Raw genomic sequence first — 17,739 nt, 5'->3', positions numbered from 1 at the left:
CTGTGCTAACTCACAGACTCCAGGAAAAAAATTCCCCTCAGGTAATTTTGGGGGAAAAAATAGTTTGCCTGGGCTGAAGCATATGAGGGCGCAAAATCTAGCAAATGACAAAAATATATAACTGAGTACTGTACCTCTACCTGGGACCTTGCTGTGCCTAATTTACTAAGATAAACATAGGAAGTGTTTGATGAAAGAAAGATAATTGTTCTCATCTAACCTCACTGAGGGAAAGGTCACTCTGGATGGTTTGTACAAGCAAATATCACTATGATAGGATACCTAGGCTGCAAATCAAGGCCCAGCGCTTATCTGTGAAGCGTAGTGGCTGAGGGGAAATGCTAAACAGGGCCTGGATCTGAGGTTGGGTAGTGGCCCAACTGCGTCATTTTTAGTGTACTCTGTAGCATGCTTTGGGTTTGTGGCAACAGCATTCCCGCCTGAGCATGGTTCAAGGAACACTGCAGGCCAGTGATGCTATGAATAAGGTCACCTTGCCAGGGGAAGAGGGTGTTCATGTCTATGGACATTAGCCATGCAATGCCATGTGCCCTCTGGGCCAGAAAAGGGTACTTAGCCTCACTGACCTGTGCAGATATAGGTACCATTCTTTATATCTTTCAGAACATAGTTTTAATTATTTGATTTTTTAATGCTTCATATATTTTATATTTTTATATTATCATTATTTTATATCTGTTAAGCAAAAAACCACCCAACAAAAATATTTGCTCTCTTCCACTCCCACACCCCAACCTCTAGAAAACTCACAAATGTTACCTCAGCACTAGTCAGCAGGTTGCTTATTGGTACAGATAGGCAGTCATTCCTTTCAAGCTTCCAGGATTTGCCAGAGCACTTGTAACTTTTACTGCCTCGGGTAAAACCATATGGATCATCCGACTCACAGCATGGCTTTATTAATGTGTCTCCTTCTATTCCAATCCCAAAGCTGCCTGAGCAGGAAACTTCCTTATCTGGATTGAGAAAAAGACATGGAGGTGGAAAACTAGGAAGCAGGGAGATGAATAATTTACACCCATCAAAACTGTGACATCCTGAATTTCAAACGTCTTTAAATTGGTGAGGATTTCAGCTTGCTTTCTTCATTGATTATTACTTTTTAGGGTCTATGTCTTGCATTTCCAATTTTTTTGAATCATGAAATTGAAAATTAAATTTAATAAAGCTCTTTGGTTTTGAATACTGAATTAAATCAACAAACCAATACCCAAAGTTTTAGGATTTGTCTGTTATAGTACAGGGCTAGATAGAGGTGGAGTGGGATTATATTGACCGCTATGTGAACAGTAACTCACACAAAGTTTATTCTGCTATCTCTGTGCTGCTGCATCACTAATAGGAAATTCATTAAGACTTTGATTGTGAGATCTCAACAGCTTTTGATGAAGAGTGAGTCCTGCTAATTGGTTTCATTTGGTTTGTAATATCAGTAAGTATCTGCTGCTTAAAGTAAATAAAGCGCCTGCAGTGAAATCTGGCCAGATGCGCTGATTCAAATTAGGCACCCCTACTGTGGAAAAATCAAAAATTTCTACATTATGGGGATGTCCAACATTTCTTTCTTTCCAGTTTAGACTAGAAACGGAAATATTCAAACTCTGGTCAGAGCTAAACATTGAAACTGGATTTAGCAAAGTTGAATTGCAATTATCCATGTGTTTAAAGCGGATATGCTCTCCCACGGGAGGACCTCCTGAACTAGGTGACTTCTTCCTGAGGCATCACAGTCTTTTATCTTTGCTAAATTGCTGGAGCAAGCTGGGAGCTGCTTGATCACATTTCAAAACAGGAGATGAAGCTTGGTGGTGTGCGCTGCACCATATAGAAGTAGGAACAGAAAATCTGTAACTGTAACTAGAAATACAACTGTAACTATAACTACAACTATATGGATATAACTATAAGTGTATGGATATGGATATAGATATAGATACAAGAACTATAACTGCTTGGGAACATACTGGGGCCACTGTCAAATACAGTGAAGACAAAACATGTTGTCTATTTTTCTTTTTTTTAATTACAGCAAAATTGATATTTTCCTCTGTATTTCAAAATTCCTCATCAAATAAGGAGACAAAAAGTCTTGGCTAACAAAACCTGCTCCTGTTAGGAGTCACCAGTGATAAATCTGTGGCATCTGATTTAACAAAGATATTGGGATTTCCTATTTAAAAGCTTTAAATAGTAACTTTTTTTTCTTACCAGCTATCAGATGCAGTCTTATACTTTCACTGTTGACTTCCTGTCCAATGCGGTTAATAAACTTGCAATGTGCTCTGAGCTCTTTTGTCTTGCTGCATTCTGTTTCTGTGTAATTGTACATGTAGCAAAGCAAATTTCTGTTTTTCTTTTTCTCTGTATGGAAGGATTAAGATAAGTTAATGCAGATTTGGGGTCAATCAGCTAGCAGACAGCAGAAAGCTTCAGCAAAACTTTCTTTTCTGTGGGTCCTAGAGAAAAAAACTTCCTTTGTGGAAAAACTTCCTTTCTGAACACTGATCTCTGTCTCTTACTCCCCATGTAATACATCTTCTGGCAGCTGTTGTGTGATCAGTACCTTTTCAAATCCTGCCCAAACCCTCCTTTGCGGTGCAGGAACCAGAGTTTGCCTCAGAAACTGTTTTGGAGAATGCTTTTTCCAGCTTCTGCTTCTACCACAGGTGTTTCGTTTAGGCTAGGATACTTTTTTGCTGCTTTCATCTGGTTCTTTGTAACTTGGGATCTAAACCATACTTCAATTGCTTTTCAGTATGCCTGTGCGTGAGGGTCAATGAATGCAATATCTTCCAAGAAGATCTCGGCATTTTTGTTAGCAACCAAGGGATCCCTCAGTCTCCACCTGCTTTACAGTTCAGCCTGGGCTTGCACTCCGCCATATCTTCTGGGTTAGTTTAGGTGGGCCTTTGGTTTTGTTTTCAAATTAACTGTTTTGTAACCCATTTAAAAACTTCTAGTCTATAAAAACGTGCCAGGGAAGCTGTAGAACTGCCCTAAATTTGAAGACATAGAAACCTAGGCTTTTGTGCTGTTAAAGATCTGTTACCTGTATCCTTGAAGAAAACAGAACAGTTCTTTGGATTGCATTCTTAATGAGTTATTCTACATTTTTGATTAATTGATCTTGTTAAGTAATGTTTCCATGATAGTCAAAAAAAGTGGCAGTGTGGAAGATAAAAGCAAATAAATGCAGTCCAGCAATTTCTAATCTGAACAATGGTGAGGATGCTCACTTCTCACTGCCTGGCAAGGCAGACCAAACACTGAATTTACCTATTTAGTATTTATCACTACAGCAATGAATTCATTTGCTCTTCTGTCAATCTCAGCCATGCTCCACAGGCACGGTAACCTAACCACTCTCAGAAGTACTTATGAGTTGTCGTAATAGCAATAAGATTGAATTGGTTACAGAGACCTAACTGAAAAAAAAAGCCAAAGGACTGGGTTGTGACACATAATGCAACTAATGATTCTGCAAGTTTATGATTTCTTACCAACTTGAAATTCATTTTGTTGAACCACAAATGTAACAATGTAATCTTCCTTGGTGTTAGCACTGATGCAGCACTTGAGGGCTTGTTGCGTTTTGCATCGCATAGGTGCTGCAATGGGGTCTATCAGGATATTCTGCTTCAGAGGCAAGGAAATAACCTCAATTGTCACATTGGCAGAACTGTCTGCATGTTTCTGGGACAGTGTGCAGATGTAGGTGCCTGAAAGGAGTAACACAAAAAACATATCTCAGTCAGTGGAATTGCTTCTCAGTTTGTAGGTCCTGAGCCCTAAACTGAGCAAGTACAATGCTGTTTGCAGCATCATGTCTTGCTGTCCTCCAGCAGTTATAACTTTAACTCCTGCTGTAATTTACTGTGGCCAGACTTCACAGTGATTTGCAGGGCTAAGGATGCTATAAATGATGCAGAGATTTCATTGCCTTTGTAGCCAGTATAAACCGTGTTCACTCACCGCTCCAGTCCTGCGTGGCAGTCTTCACTGTGAGCACAGATGTAGCTGGAAATTTGCTAGTTTTGATGCATGCATCACAGTCTACTATTTTCGTGTCATTTCCAGATTGGATTTTCCAGCTGATACTCTCATAATTGCTTACATCACTTTCACATGTTAGATTGAATGCATATCCTTCCGAAACTGCGGAGTTTACACTTGAAGATATTGTTACATGGGCTAAGAAAACACAAGACAGACATCACATTACTGAGAGTCACTTGCTATAATCAAATCCTTGCAAATGACATGTCCCAAAGAGACCACCTATGAATTACAGTGCCGGTGGTCTGTTATATGCTACCTGACTCTTACCTGTCCGGAAATACGTCACTCTGATGTTTTCACTGCGCCTGGCACCATGTCCAGTCTGTAGCTCACATGTATATGTGGTCACTGTACCTGACTTTTCAGGTGGGCATAGTGACTCGTTGATGTTCAGCTTGTATTCAGTGCAGTTTTCACTGAAACTGGAGACTCCTAAAGAGAAATAAACGTTCCTTGAAGGGCTCCGGATGTCAAAAAATACCTGGGCTTTGGAAATCATAAGCAATCACAAGCAATCACTCCAGCTAAGGAAAACCTCGTGGGTTTATATGATAGCATGGCACTTTTGGCACATCGTTGCTGAAGCTTGTGCACATTTTTTACTCTTTCACAGTGGTATTCCAAAGGCCTAATTGTCTGCACAGTGCTGGGCACCTACTGCTCAAATCAGTCTGAAAGCATCAACATTGCTTGGCTAGCTCAGGATAAGCCAAAATTAAGAGTATTCTGGTTTGGCCTAACCTCATTATCTGAGATATTTGAGTATCTCTTTGCAAAACATTTACTTTGTGCTTTATTAACTCTTTATATTTACATTATAAGTATACCCTTGTGGGATGTTACTGCCATTTGATATATCACAGCTACAGGTGGAGAGGGAAACTGTGCACTCAGTATTAAGCTATGCTGCAGCTGGTTTAACGTGTAGCACCTGCCTCTCTTGGTTGCCAGATCTTGGTATGTGGTACATGGAAGCTTTTCATTCCCCATGGATGATTCGGGAGATAGCAGATGAGACTGATGCACTCATCCTTGCTCTCAAAACTAGACAATACCAAAATAAAGTTTTTGGGAAAAGTTGGTGTGGTGCTGCTCCAGGCAGCTGTGTCCATCCAGGATGGCACAGTTTAAAGCATTAATGTCTCCACAGTACATGCAGATGCCCAGAATCCCGCTGGCTCTGGCACAACACATATGGAGTCTGTACCATGCTGTCCATCCATCATCCTCCTGCCCCCTACCTTTGAAACATACACTGTATTCATCCCAGTACTTGGCTTTCGGGGTGGCCAATTAGGAGGAAATCTTTGAAGAACGAACCAACCCAGCAGGTGGAAGACAACCCTTTGTTAATCTTACCTGTAATGTTGATTGCTCCATTTACTTCCCAGTGACCAGTAAGTGATGGTAAGTGTTCGTCAATACAACAGGACAGCAGAGGACCATTTGCCTGCATTTCAGGACTGTTGCATGTAACATTGATGTCATTTAAGTTTGGAGTGATGTATAGCGGAGACACTGCTATTGTTTTCGTGGCCTTGTATATCAGTGTGTTAAACTGATCGCTGTTTGTGAAAGTGCACTTATAGGAACCTGTAAAACATAGGCAATATCTTAGCATTGAGAAGATGTTCTGTTGGTTTTTTTCTCTACATGTGGAATCAGGAGGTGGGAACTACTGTCCCTGGTTTTCACATCTCCCTGCTCTGCAGTGGCTCTGCTACTTGCTAATTAAAATGTACCCTCAAGTCGTCCGCAGTATGCTTTCTGCAGACTCCTGGTGCCAAATGTGTCCAGGTTAGCCAGCTTCAGTGTTGATGAGTACTTGAAAAGAGACCAGCAGTCTGGGAGTGAAATACTTAAAATCTGGCTGAGTTGGTGTTTTGGGGATCTGTGTATTGCCTATAGTCCACATGGCAGCAATATGTCATAGTAAGAATATAGACTGACTGTGCAAAATGTTCCTACACAGAATGGGTGAGAGATAGGTGTCCAGGGTGGAGTCCAGAACAGCTGGCACTCTAGGGGTAAGCACATATGCTGCTCAGAAGGTATTGCCAAAGAGCATGAAGTATATATGAGCCACATTCTCAGGTACTTGTCCTCTGGATGCAGCCATGCTTCCTTTTGAAATTGGCAATCACAGCTCCCAGCTCCCTTCATACTTTAGGTGTGTGGGTTCCCTTTCCCTATTGGGATAGCTAAGTGAGTAGGCCACTTACATTGGAGTGGAGACACCATGGTTCAGGGCATCCTTAGCCCAAAGAAGTTTGGACCCATAGCTCCTACTTTGTGTATGTGTGCCCAAATACCTGGTTACAGATTCTCTTTTTTGAAGTTGAATGTAAAATTTATGGTCCAAAAAAATGAGTGGGAGCTTGAGTCAAAGCTCTGATAATACATGATAACTCCCCTGACAACTCCTCCCAGCAAAATGCCACAATTTAACTGGTTCTGATTTTCAAAAAGCCCTAAACATGAACATGTAAAACTGTAACTGTGAGCTCTGATTGGTTAGGTGACATTTGCAAAGGGGGCAAGGGCCATCTAGGACAAATGCAACCACAGCCTCAAATTAGCACACCAAAAGAGTGAGAAAGCCCCACAGCCGTGTAGTCACTGCTGTCTCCTGCGATACGGCAGTGAAGCCTGGTACTGAGAATACCTAAGCCTGTATAATAATTTCAATCATTTCACATCTTTCTGGCAATGTCAGTCCAGTCAGTACATAGTTCATTAAAGGTAAATAAAAGCACCCCAAAACTATGAGGGACAGCAGAGACCTCATAGCAGCTTCCAGTATCTGAAGGGGCCCTATGAGGATGCTGGGGATGGACTATTCTTCAGGGACTGTAGCGATAGGACAAGGGGTAACGGGTTAAAACTTAAACAGGGGAAGTTTAGATTGGATCTAAGGAGGAAGTTCTTTACTGTGAGGGTGGTGAGGCACTGGAATGGGTTGCCCAGGGAAGTTGTGAGTGCTCCATCCCCAGCAGTGTTCAAGGCCAGGCTGGACAGAGCCTTGGGTGACATGGTTTAGTGTGAGGTGTCCCTGCCCATGGCAGGGGGGTGGAACTAAATGATCTCAAGGTCCTTTCCAACCCTAACTGTTCTATGATTCTATGATTCTATTTTTCACATTTTCCCTAGGAAAATGCAGTCACTGCATTCCTTTTTGCTTTTTATAGAACTAACCACACTGGAAATTTACATCTGCTGTTTTAACAATAGAAAATCATACCAGAATCCTTCATCATAATGCTGGCAATTTTAAGAGTCGACCTTGAGGTTTTCGTTGTAACTTTTTTCTCCATTGAATACCTCATGGAGGTTGAGATGATCTGATCGAAGTGATACCAGGTCACATTCTTAGATGTTGAATTTATCTCACAAATCAATGTTACTGTATCCCCTTCAAAAATGTCTGTAGGACTCACAGTGAAGTTTGTCTGATCTGGGAAGACAAAGAGCAACATTCAAGCGCTATTGTCATTTCAGCTCACGTCTTTCATCTTTCATACGTCTTTCATCTCATGGGAATCCTAGGTGCTTCGCAGCTAGTACACACTCAACATCAGCTGCAGGGCACCACTTCTGATAGAAGGTATGCAATTTTCCCTCAACATATTCTTCTACTATTTTTGTCAGCCAAAGATCCCAGACGGTTTTACACAGAGGGCCAGAAATGTTATCACCACCACTATTATCTAAGTAGATAAACTGAGAAAAGAAGCAACCAGGTTGAAGTAATCCTGTGAGACCGACAGACCAGTGCTCAGTGCACTGAGAATACAGCACCTCTGGGTGCCTGATCAGGCAACTGATTTGTAACACACTGTCCAGCAGCAACATGAAAATGTTTCAAGGAAGCCGGGGGAACCTGTTCTCATGTCAGCTGCAAGAGGCTTTGCTTTTGTTTGAAGATGTGGGAAGTGCTGGCAGCCTGATGTGCTAACAGCTGTCTCAGTTCGGGAGGTGAACTTGAGGATATTCAAGCTGTCTCCCATGGATGGACTGCATAAAAATTCAGTGGAGTATCTAGAAGGATTTGGTTTTCCGCGCAAGGTATTGCATGCATGGTCATCTCATGTAATTCCTAAGCTTTGGTGGTACAGGATGAAACAGAACAGCCAGAGAAATAAATGGTTTTTAAAGGTCCAGTAACAAATAATCAACAGTATAAGGCAGCTACATGGTTCAGGCTAGAAATACGAAAGTAAAGGTTGAAGGAAAACACTGAGACAACTTAAAACTTACTAGTTATTTCTGCTGTGTACGTAGCTGGGTTTAGCTGGTACGATGAATCTAGAAATTGTGGTGTAACTTTGTTGGCATTTGCTAGCTGTTCAAAGCTTACTGCTCCTGCTTTTAATTCATAGTTCGCAAAAACGCTTCCAGGCCTGAACAGATACAAGAACGAGAGAAGCACCAGGATTAAATATCCTTGCATATTAGTGGTTTTCTATGTTGTGTTGACCCATCTTGTGTGGCTAGGAAGGCTTCACGGGGCTCTCCTTTGAAGGCTCCTGATGTAACTCAAGACTTGATCTGGAATACATGAAGGTTATGCTACAGCTCTTCCCAAAGTAAGAACACCTCTATGTGAAATCTCCTTTGCTTGCTGTTAATCTCTATTAAACTTCTCTTAGATACCTAAAATACAGCTACATTTACATATGAGTGGACATAAATTATATCTCTGTTACTCAGATCCAGTGTTATATCCAGAGTCAATGTACTAATTCATCTTCCTGATGATCTAGGAAATATTAGGTTTACTCACATCTATTTCCCCTTTTGGGTGGAATTCAGTCTTTCCCATAAAAAGCTTTGATCCAGATGGAGAACAGTTATGTTTCTTGGAATTTTGCACAGTAGTGAATTTTACCCACAATCCTATTTCCATGCTAATAGTTGGCCTTTCCTTTGCAGCTATTATATTGTTATTCAGCATATATATACTGAGTGTGGGTTCTAGCCAGAGTGAATGTAGTGTTTGCTGACTGGTGTCTCATTGAGACTGGACAGAAGGGTTTGTGTCTTCCATGAAAAAATGTAATTGTTTACTTACCAGAAACCAGTCACTGTTGCCGATACAAAGCCTGGTAAACATCTGTAACTAGCATTAAACTGTAAAGAAAGACATATCACATGACATAAGTCCTCTGTACATTGCTCTAGTCCTCTGTACATTAAAATGGGAAACTCTCCATTCCACACTGATGTAAGGGCACATAGCATATCTGATATAATAGGCCTGGTGTTTTCCCCACTTTTATGGGATAAGTTTGTGTTGATAGTCTCATTCTATGTGTGCTCACGTGGATTTAAGCTGGGACCCATTATGTGATTAATTTTTGTCATGCTTTTGATGCAAAACATTCCTAAATACTTTTATATTGACAAACATAGTAAAATTAATGGGAATATTGTCATTGCCTTTCAACGGAGGTCAGCCTTATCCCACTTTGTAGCTACCACCGCTGCATACTTGACACATACCCCCAGACACAGTGACAGTACACCTGATTTAACAGACACTTATGGTAAATACTATATTTCTTAGAGGGCTTTCTTCCTTCAGAGATGGAAAACTAAAGTCATTACCGCTTTTTCAAGGTCAGCTTTGTATTGTTTGTACAGTTTGGAAGAAGAATCCCTGAGATCATCCTGAAAGTCTGTGTCAAGTCTGACTGACATATTCATTACAACGGGCTCTCCCATACCACATGAATCTGTAAGGAAAAACATTCAAATTAGTGTAAAAAACAATCAAAATCAATGCTTACAAAGTGATTTCTTAGCTTATTCTTCTAATTTAATAATAGAATTATAATATCATATAATGGGTTGGGTTGGAAGAGATTTTTAAAGATTGTCCAGTCAAACCCTCTTGCCATTGTTAGGGACAACCATTCTGACCTTGAATACTTCCAATGACGGAGCAACCACAACTTCTCTGGGCAACCTGTTCCTGTGTCTCGCCATCATTATTGTAAAAAATTGCTTCTTTATGTTCAATCTAAACCTACCCTCTTTCAGTTTAAAATCACTGGCCCTTGTCCTGTCATTACAGGCCCTGGTAAAAACTCTTTCTGTCTTTCCTATATAGGATCATAGCATCATAGAATAGTTAGGGTTGGAAAGGACCTTAAGATTCCAACCCACCTGCCATGGGCAGGGGCACCTCACACTACACCATGTCACCCAAGGCTCTGTCCAACCTGGCCTTCAACACCGCCAGGGATGGAGCATTCACAGCTTCCCTGGACAACCCATTCCAGTGCCTCACCACCCTCTCAGTAAAGAATTTCTTCCTTAGATCCAATCTAAACTTCCCCTGTTTAAGTTTGAACCCATTACCCCTTGTCCTGTCACTACAGTCCCTAATGAAGAGTCCATCCCCAGCGTCTTTATAGGCCCCCTTCAGATACTGGAAGGCTGCTATGAGGTCTCCACGCAGCCTTCTCTTCTCCAGGCTGAACAGCCCCAACTGTCTCAGCCTGTCTTCATATGGGAGGTGCTCCAGTCCCCTGATCATCCTCGTGGCCCTCCTCTGGACTTGTTCCAACAGTTCCATGTCCTTTTTATGTTGAGGACACCAGAACTGCACACAATACTCCAAGTGAGGTCTCACGAGAGCAGAGTAGAGGGGCAGGACCACCTCCTTCGACCTGTTGGTCACGCTCCTCTTGATGCAGCCCAGGATACCGTTGGCTTTCTGGGCTGCGAGCACACACTAAAGCCGGCTCATGTTCATTTTCTCATCAACCACCACCCCCAAGTCCTTCTCTGCAGGGCTGCTCTGAATCTCTTCTCTGCCCAACCTGTAGCTGTACCTGGGATTGCTCCTACCCAGGTGTAGGACTTTGCACTTCTCATGGTGAAACTTCATAAGGTTGGCATCAGCCCACCTCACAAGCGTGTCGAGGTCCCTCTGGATGGCATCCCTTCCCTCCAGCGTATCAACCGAACCACACAGCTTGGTGTCATCGGCAAACTTGCTGAGAGCGCACTCAATCCCACTGTCCATGTCACCGACAAAGATGTTGAACAAGACTGGTCCTAACATTGATCCCTGAGGGGCATCATTCGTTACTGTTTTTCCCCTCTAAGTATGGAAAAGCCACAATAAGGTCTCCCCAGAGCCCTCTCTTCTCCAGGCTGAACAAGCCCAAATCTCTCAGCCTGTCTCCATAGCAGAGGTGCTCCAGCTCTCTGGGTATCTTTGTGGCCTCCTCTGGACTTGCTCCAACAGGCCCACATCCGTCTTGCATTGAGGATCTCAGAGCTGGATGCAGGACTGCAGGTGAGGTCTCACAAAAGCAAAGTAGAAGGGCAGGATCACCTCCCTCTACCTGCTGGTCACGCTTCTTCTGATGCAGCCTAGAATATGGTTGGTTTTCTGGGCTGTGAGTGCACGCTGCAGGCTCATGTCCAGTTTTCATCCACCAGTATCTCAGCATAGCTGCTCTCAATCCCTTCACTCCCCAGCCTGTATTTATACTGGGGATTGCCCTGATCCAGTTGCAGGACCTTGCTCCTGGCCTCATTGAACTTCGTGAGGTTTGTACAGGCTCACTTCTCAAGTGGTCAAGGTCCCTCTGGATGACATCCCTTCCTTCCTGTGAATGAAGTACACCACTCAGCTTGGTGTCATCTGCAGACTTGATGACGGTATACGCAATTCAAATGCCTATGTCATTGATGAATATAATAGTACAGATCTTTGAGGACATCACTTGTAACTGGCTTCAATTTCGACATTGAACCACTGACTGTAACTCTGGACATGGCCATCTGACCAGTTTCTTGTCCATCTAACATTTCATCTGTCAAACCCATATCTCTCCAATTTAGCAGCAAGAATGTTGTACAGGATCATATCAAAGACCTTATAGAAGTCTAGGTAGATTATATCTGTAGCTCTTCCCATGTCCACTGATGCAGTTAGTCCATCCCATAAGACCACTAGATTAGTCAGGTACAATTTGCCCTTGGTAAAGCTATCTTAATCCTAAATCAAAATCTGACAACTAACGAAGGTTCATTTGTACAATAGGAAAGTTGGGATTCTCCTGATTTTTTAGATCTAATTTAGATGCCTGGCATCTGCTAGAAATCTATGCAAAACTGTGGACACCTTCAAAAGGTGATAAAAAGCTTTCCTACAGTGGTTGAATTACTACATTGCTCTAGCTATAGAGAGTTTGTATTAATAACTTTGATCAAATACTTATCTTTTACATAGTGAAAGTTACACAGGACGAATATCCACTTATGTTTTACTGAAATTAATGTAAAAATCTTCAGTGACTTTGGAAGGGTAATATTCTGGGTGAAAACCCATCAATGGGCACAAAATAATATAAAATGCTTAAAGGGATACTGGAATTTTCTAAGTTGGGTCCACTTAAGGGCATGTCCATACCATTCAGTGGAGGAGCATTGTACCAAAGGCCCTGGCCTTCCAAGGGATATGTGATTTCCACATGGAAGAGATACTAGGTCTAGTTCTGGAAGTAGTACAGCAGTGTTGATATGGGGCTGCCCTGTGATAAAAACATTGCCTCCAAGCCGAGTTGATTAGAACGGGTATGCTGACAACACTGGACTGCTTCCAGCTCTAGGGCTGCCTCCAGATGACTCTGTATGCTGCTCCATCACAAATCAGAGGAAAATCCTCATGGATGTTTGTCTTGGATTGCAGAGACAAGAAGCAGAGTTCCACCACAGTGCTGCCAAGCCTAAGTGCCCAGTCATCAGTCAGGTTCCTAAAAGACCATGGGCATCTTGTCACAAGAGCCGTGAAATAAAGCCAAACAAAAGATTCATGCCAGATTTTTGCTCCTTCTCTTCTCTTGAGCACTGTGACACACTTTGGTCACATTTGTAAGTTTCTCTGTTGAAAATCTGATGAGATGAAGCTTTCTTTACTTAGCAGAAGCTGGAAGCCCTGAAGAGGCGTGAGAGTGATTCCGGAAGCTGGGGCTCCAGTATGGCACTAAATATCTGCAAGTACTTGGGTTAGGGTGGACCCACATCAGAATGATGAAGTTCATCACTGTTTCTCCTTACCTTTAGTCTGTGGTTCACAGTAAGGCCCAGAGTAAGGCATTTCCTTCATGTAGCCACAGGGCAGATCAGGTCCTAGGCTGACAGAAGGGCAGGTTATCAAGTCACCACACACTGCACTTGGCCAGGCATATCCATCTTCACAGGAACAACAGCTACTGTTCTTACCACTGGGCAGACAGACTAGTATCAGATAGAGAAATACTATGAGAATGGTAAACACGGCATTTTGTATTGCATGATATATATTCACCCTGTGTACCTTTATGCCAGTGATCTCAACTAAATGTTGCCCTTCTTGTGAGTTCACTTGAATGATGCAAACATGATGATCTGAAACCTTGCAAACCTTACTATACTAATGACAAATGACTAACCAGAAATGGGGACTAGACTGGTACAGTGATAAGTCTGATTAATTACTTTTAAGTAATTGAATGCAGATGTGAACCCTGATCATAAAAATTTACCTGGTGTGTTGGCCAGGGTCGTATGATAGTTTTCAGATTGTATGTTTCTATATTGCCTAAGCTGGAAGCAAATGTATAGGGTTTTAAAGATTTAAAAAACATATAATGGTCATTACACGGTGACTAGTGAGGTGCTGTCTAATTCTGACTGTCTTCTGACAGATGCTGCATGAGAGAAGGTAACATTATCACAAAGTCCTTTGAAGACATACATTCTCTCTAATAAAAGAAATAAAAAATAAAAACATAACCTCCAAACCACTTCACTCTCAGTTTTTCTGTTCTTAATGTACCATTGACAAAATAAGGTATTAATTTTCACACATGGCATATGACCCTGAAGACCTCTAGAAGATCCATTTGCATGTTGTTTTGAGAAGCAATGAATGCTTCCTTTCACTGCTTTATGGGTCAGCTCATGTAATAAAACCTGTCTGATATCTTGTCCAGTTAGAACATGGTTAGAAAGTTATACCAGGGAAAGACTGCACCTCATGCAGCCTATCTTGGTTAGGGTCAGAGTACAGCCTCTTACAGCGATTTACGTTTCAAATGCAAGTGGAGGGAAGTAAACAGTCTGATAACTGCAGTCACAGCTTCCTGACACTTGAAAGTAACTCAGACTGTCAGTTAGTCAAACTGGAGCAAAATCCTTTGGCTCCGGCTTCCTCTGGCTTTGTCCTTTCCTTAGGAAAAGAAAATCAGTCAAGGCTATTCCTAATGCTAACATTATATAAAGGGGAGTGGAGAGATGCAGATAACAAAACATGCTGTTGTGAGCTTCAGTCTTTATGGGTCTTCCGTACACAGCAGAGACAGTTCAGTTCTGCTGATTCCCAAGCATGACGGATGGTGAAACTGGAAGAGATCAACTACTGGCAAAAAAAGCATAATATATAAAAGTAAAGCGGAATATAAAAGTAAATAACCAACCCACCTGTGGTAATGTTGATGTTTGAAACTGTCATTTCTACATTTGAAACATTTGTTGAAACTGGAAGATTAAGATTTTTGAAATAGTCTTTGACTGGTTCCAGGAAAGATGAATCTGTGAGGCTTACTTCAATGTCAACAGTGTACTCCAGAGGGGGAAGGTCAAAAATAAGCACTGAAAGAGAAGAGAAATAGCATGAGACTAAGCTGTGTGTGAGGGAAAATCAGAAATTGATGGCTTCCATTTCAGCATTTGGGATCTTTGTTGCTTAGCATGGCATTCTGCTTAGGAAATCTTGTTTCCTACTCAGCACATATTCTGCACATGTTTTATCTGCTGCTTGTCTGACAAAAGACAGATTTCTTCGGTCTTTGGACAATAGGAAGCCGATACAAATGGCATAATAGATACAGAGAAAAGCTGTCCCATCCTCTCTCCTTTGACTCAGCAAGTCAAAGTACCTTAAGAGGTGCTGGCCTCGATAGTGATTTCACCCTTGGCTTACTAGAATCATGCTGTTACCACGTTTGTGTACGTACTGTTTCGCTTCTGCCTTTGCATGTCTGATTGGAAGTTTTCCTCTACTAGCTCACTGTCAATCTGTGGGAAAAAAAAAGAGAGTGAAGCTCTGTGAAAAAACAAAGTGAAGCTTTAGCTGCTGTTGTTGGCAAAGAATTGATGGAAAAAGTACGTAGATAGGGTTTCTTCCCTCCAGCAATCTTAGCCTCTCATAGGTTTTCCTCGTTAAACATAATATATATATCTTCCATGTAGGAAAGTAAGGCACCACCTGAGGGATGTACTGAGTGTGTAGGTGTCTCTTTGCATATTTCTGCAAGGCAGTTGCCTCAGCTTAGCAGGAATTCATCAGCTAAGGAGCTGATTCAGTGCTTTTAGTCCATGGCAAGCCTTGGAAACTTCTTGGGAAACCTAGCCACTCAGCCTCTGAATCCAGAACATGGACTCATGCCACCCTCTGCTTTCCTCTTTGCTCTGAGCTTCCAGCTCTGCAGCAGCAAAGCCAACCTGAGTAGGAGTAGAAAAGGGTTTGAAATGTCTTGGCTCCAGCTCAGGTGTCAGGTCAGCTATTCTGCGGGCACAAGGTTGACTAGGGCAGTGGTGGCACAACTTCAGTATGACTGGGTTCACGCAGGGTGCAGGCAAGTGAGATGCAGACCATCTTATTTTTTTAATCATGCCCTAAAAATACACTGGCATCACAGTTAGCAAGAAAGGCTGAAGAACAAGCAAAGGCGCAGGCAGGAAATTCACAGCTTTGCCAGTTTCTTGATTCCTACTGAAATCTTTATTTACAGAAAGGGTGAATAGCTTGGCAGCTCTTATGTAATCTCTTCACATAAAGGAACCATCTGGTGTGTGATTAGAGCTGGGCTTCATATTGCAGCTGTGCTGGCAGTGAAGATCCCAAAGTCCTCTGGCAGTTTTGCACTGCTGGGGTACTGCTGTTCACCTCAGAGGTTAGCTAAGAGAGTTACAGAAAGCCCGCTGTGATCCATGTCTTCCTCCAGGTTTGGACTAAGTGGTTTCCCTTTTCAATTATTCTCCCAAAGAAATGCAGAGTATTGCTACATTGCTAAATACTTCACATATTTCACAGCATTAAATGATGACTCATTTGCAGGTTGAAATAGGCATCAATGATGTTGAAAAGCAAGGTGTTACTCTTAATGAAAATGCCTAAGTGCTGAGATGGAGACAGTTTGGAAAAACAGAGCAAACGAGATACTTGGTCACTATTATACATCTGCCAAAGAGCAGATCAGGCTGCTGGCATCAGCTGTATCTTGGCTTGCCAAGAAAAAGGATTGGTGGCAGGAACAGCTTAAGGAGTTCCCACCTTCCTCTTCAAGTTTGCACACCTTTTTTCAACCTGCTAAAAAAATTACATTGTGCTCTGGTCAGTCCATCAAAACTAAGGTCCCTGTGGTGGTAGGGGCTGAGCATATATGTTGGAGTCCGTTTTGGCTTGACAGGGTTCATAATGTAGAAGAGGAAAGAAGCATTTTCTGGACCAATAATAATTGTGATAGACCAAGAGTTGGTGGATTTGTACATTAGTTTTCCTTACCAAACTACATTAATTTCCACTTGGTCATACCATTTTTTATTCTGTTCCTTTTTTTCCTTTCCAGTTAGGGACTATTCGTGCAGAAACTGTCTATTAATAAAACCACATACAGGACAAAGCACAAAATGGTTTTTCCATAGTTCACACTATTGATGAAGCAGAGACAGTATGGGAAGATAATTGAAAAAGTGGGAAACTGAAGTGAAGTCTGACTGTAAGCACAATGCCTAAACACAGGTCTCTCAGGAGTGGCATTTTGATCATCTACTTGTCCTACTGTCAAGACAGTGGGAAAACTCCTGTCACCTACATGTAAGCACCTCCGTGCCTCAGCTAGTTTTGTTAGCACACCACTTCTAGGCAAGATTTATTTGATTTCTCTCTCTCACAGGACAGGTAAATTCCACTCAGGAACAGTGCTCATGTAACTGTTATTTAGCTCCAGGGACAGCAATTTAAATCTGTTGTGGACTAACACAAGTGAGAAACCAGTTTTGCTCAATCCCTTCTGGAGAGGAGTAAAACTGGGAAGCAAAGAGACCCCAGTTCCTGGATTTCTCCATCTCTTTTACACACTGGGTAAAAGTTTCCCTACCTGGTTTGAGTTTCCCCACCTGATCTTACACTGACTTTCTCTAAGGTTTTGTGGATAAAAAGGAGAGCGATTGTAGCTGGGTGCTACACCTAGAGACCAAATGAAAACTAATGGGGCTGGGAAATGATACTCACCACATATCGGATGAATGGCTCAAAGTTTGAGTCTTGTGATGTCTGGCAACATGCTGTGACCAGTAGAAATAGGCAGTGGAGACCTTCAGTAATCAGGGATGGCATTTTGTCCAGTGACTTTGCTGTACAGACTGAAAAGAAAATGAAGCAAAAGCACCAGGGGATTTTCAGTTGACTCACACAGTAGGAAACACCACTCTACAAAACCAGTGTGTTCAGACTTTTTCAGCACCCTCTGTTTGATTTCTCCATCCAGAAGAGCATGGAACAAGCTCTGCCACTGTCACCAGACTGTTTCCCTCATATCTCATTTTTCTGCACATCAGTTGTACCTACTCAAAAAGGAGGGAGAAAGAAATCAC

General features: G+C 42.1%; 1 protein-coding gene across 1 annotated transcript in view; it reads right to left on the bottom strand.

Annotated features, from left to right (window-relative positions):
• Positions 1-17,482, bottom strand: part of ADGRF5 (adhesion G protein-coupled receptor F5) — a gene marked incomplete at both ends in the record, with an annotated part of 28,944 nt that extends 11,462 nt beyond the window's left edge. The window contains 14 exons of the mRNA XM_080615267.1: positions 781-977; positions 2,230-2,382; positions 3,522-3,740; positions 3,994-4,212; positions 4,348-4,512; positions 5,440-5,673; positions 7,322-7,534; positions 8,338-8,480; positions 9,152-9,210; positions 9,688-9,815; positions 13,159-13,338; positions 14,563-14,733; positions 15,099-15,159; positions 17,378-17,482. Of these exons, the coding sequence (XP_080471393.1) occupies positions 781-977; positions 2,230-2,382; positions 3,522-3,740; positions 3,994-4,212; positions 4,348-4,512; positions 5,440-5,673; positions 7,322-7,534; positions 8,338-8,480; positions 9,152-9,210; positions 9,688-9,815; positions 13,159-13,338; positions 14,563-14,733; positions 15,099-15,159; positions 17,378-17,482 (2,247 nt within the window). The remainder of the gene's footprint in view (positions 1-780; positions 978-2,229; positions 2,383-3,521; positions 3,741-3,993; positions 4,213-4,347; positions 4,513-5,439; positions 5,674-7,321; positions 7,535-8,337; positions 8,481-9,151; positions 9,211-9,687; positions 9,816-13,158; positions 13,339-14,562; positions 14,734-15,098; positions 15,160-17,377) is intronic.
• Positions 17,483-17,739: the final 257 nt, after the last annotated feature.

This window comes from Psittacula echo (assembly GCF_963264785.1).
Source record: "Psittacula echo genome assembly, chromosome: 4".
Classification (NCBI taxonomy): Eukaryota; Metazoa; Chordata; class Aves; order Psittaciformes; family Psittacidae; genus Psittacula; species Psittacula echo.
Note: the sequence above shows the minus strand (reverse complement) of the source record. Positions and strands in the feature narration are given on the sequence as shown.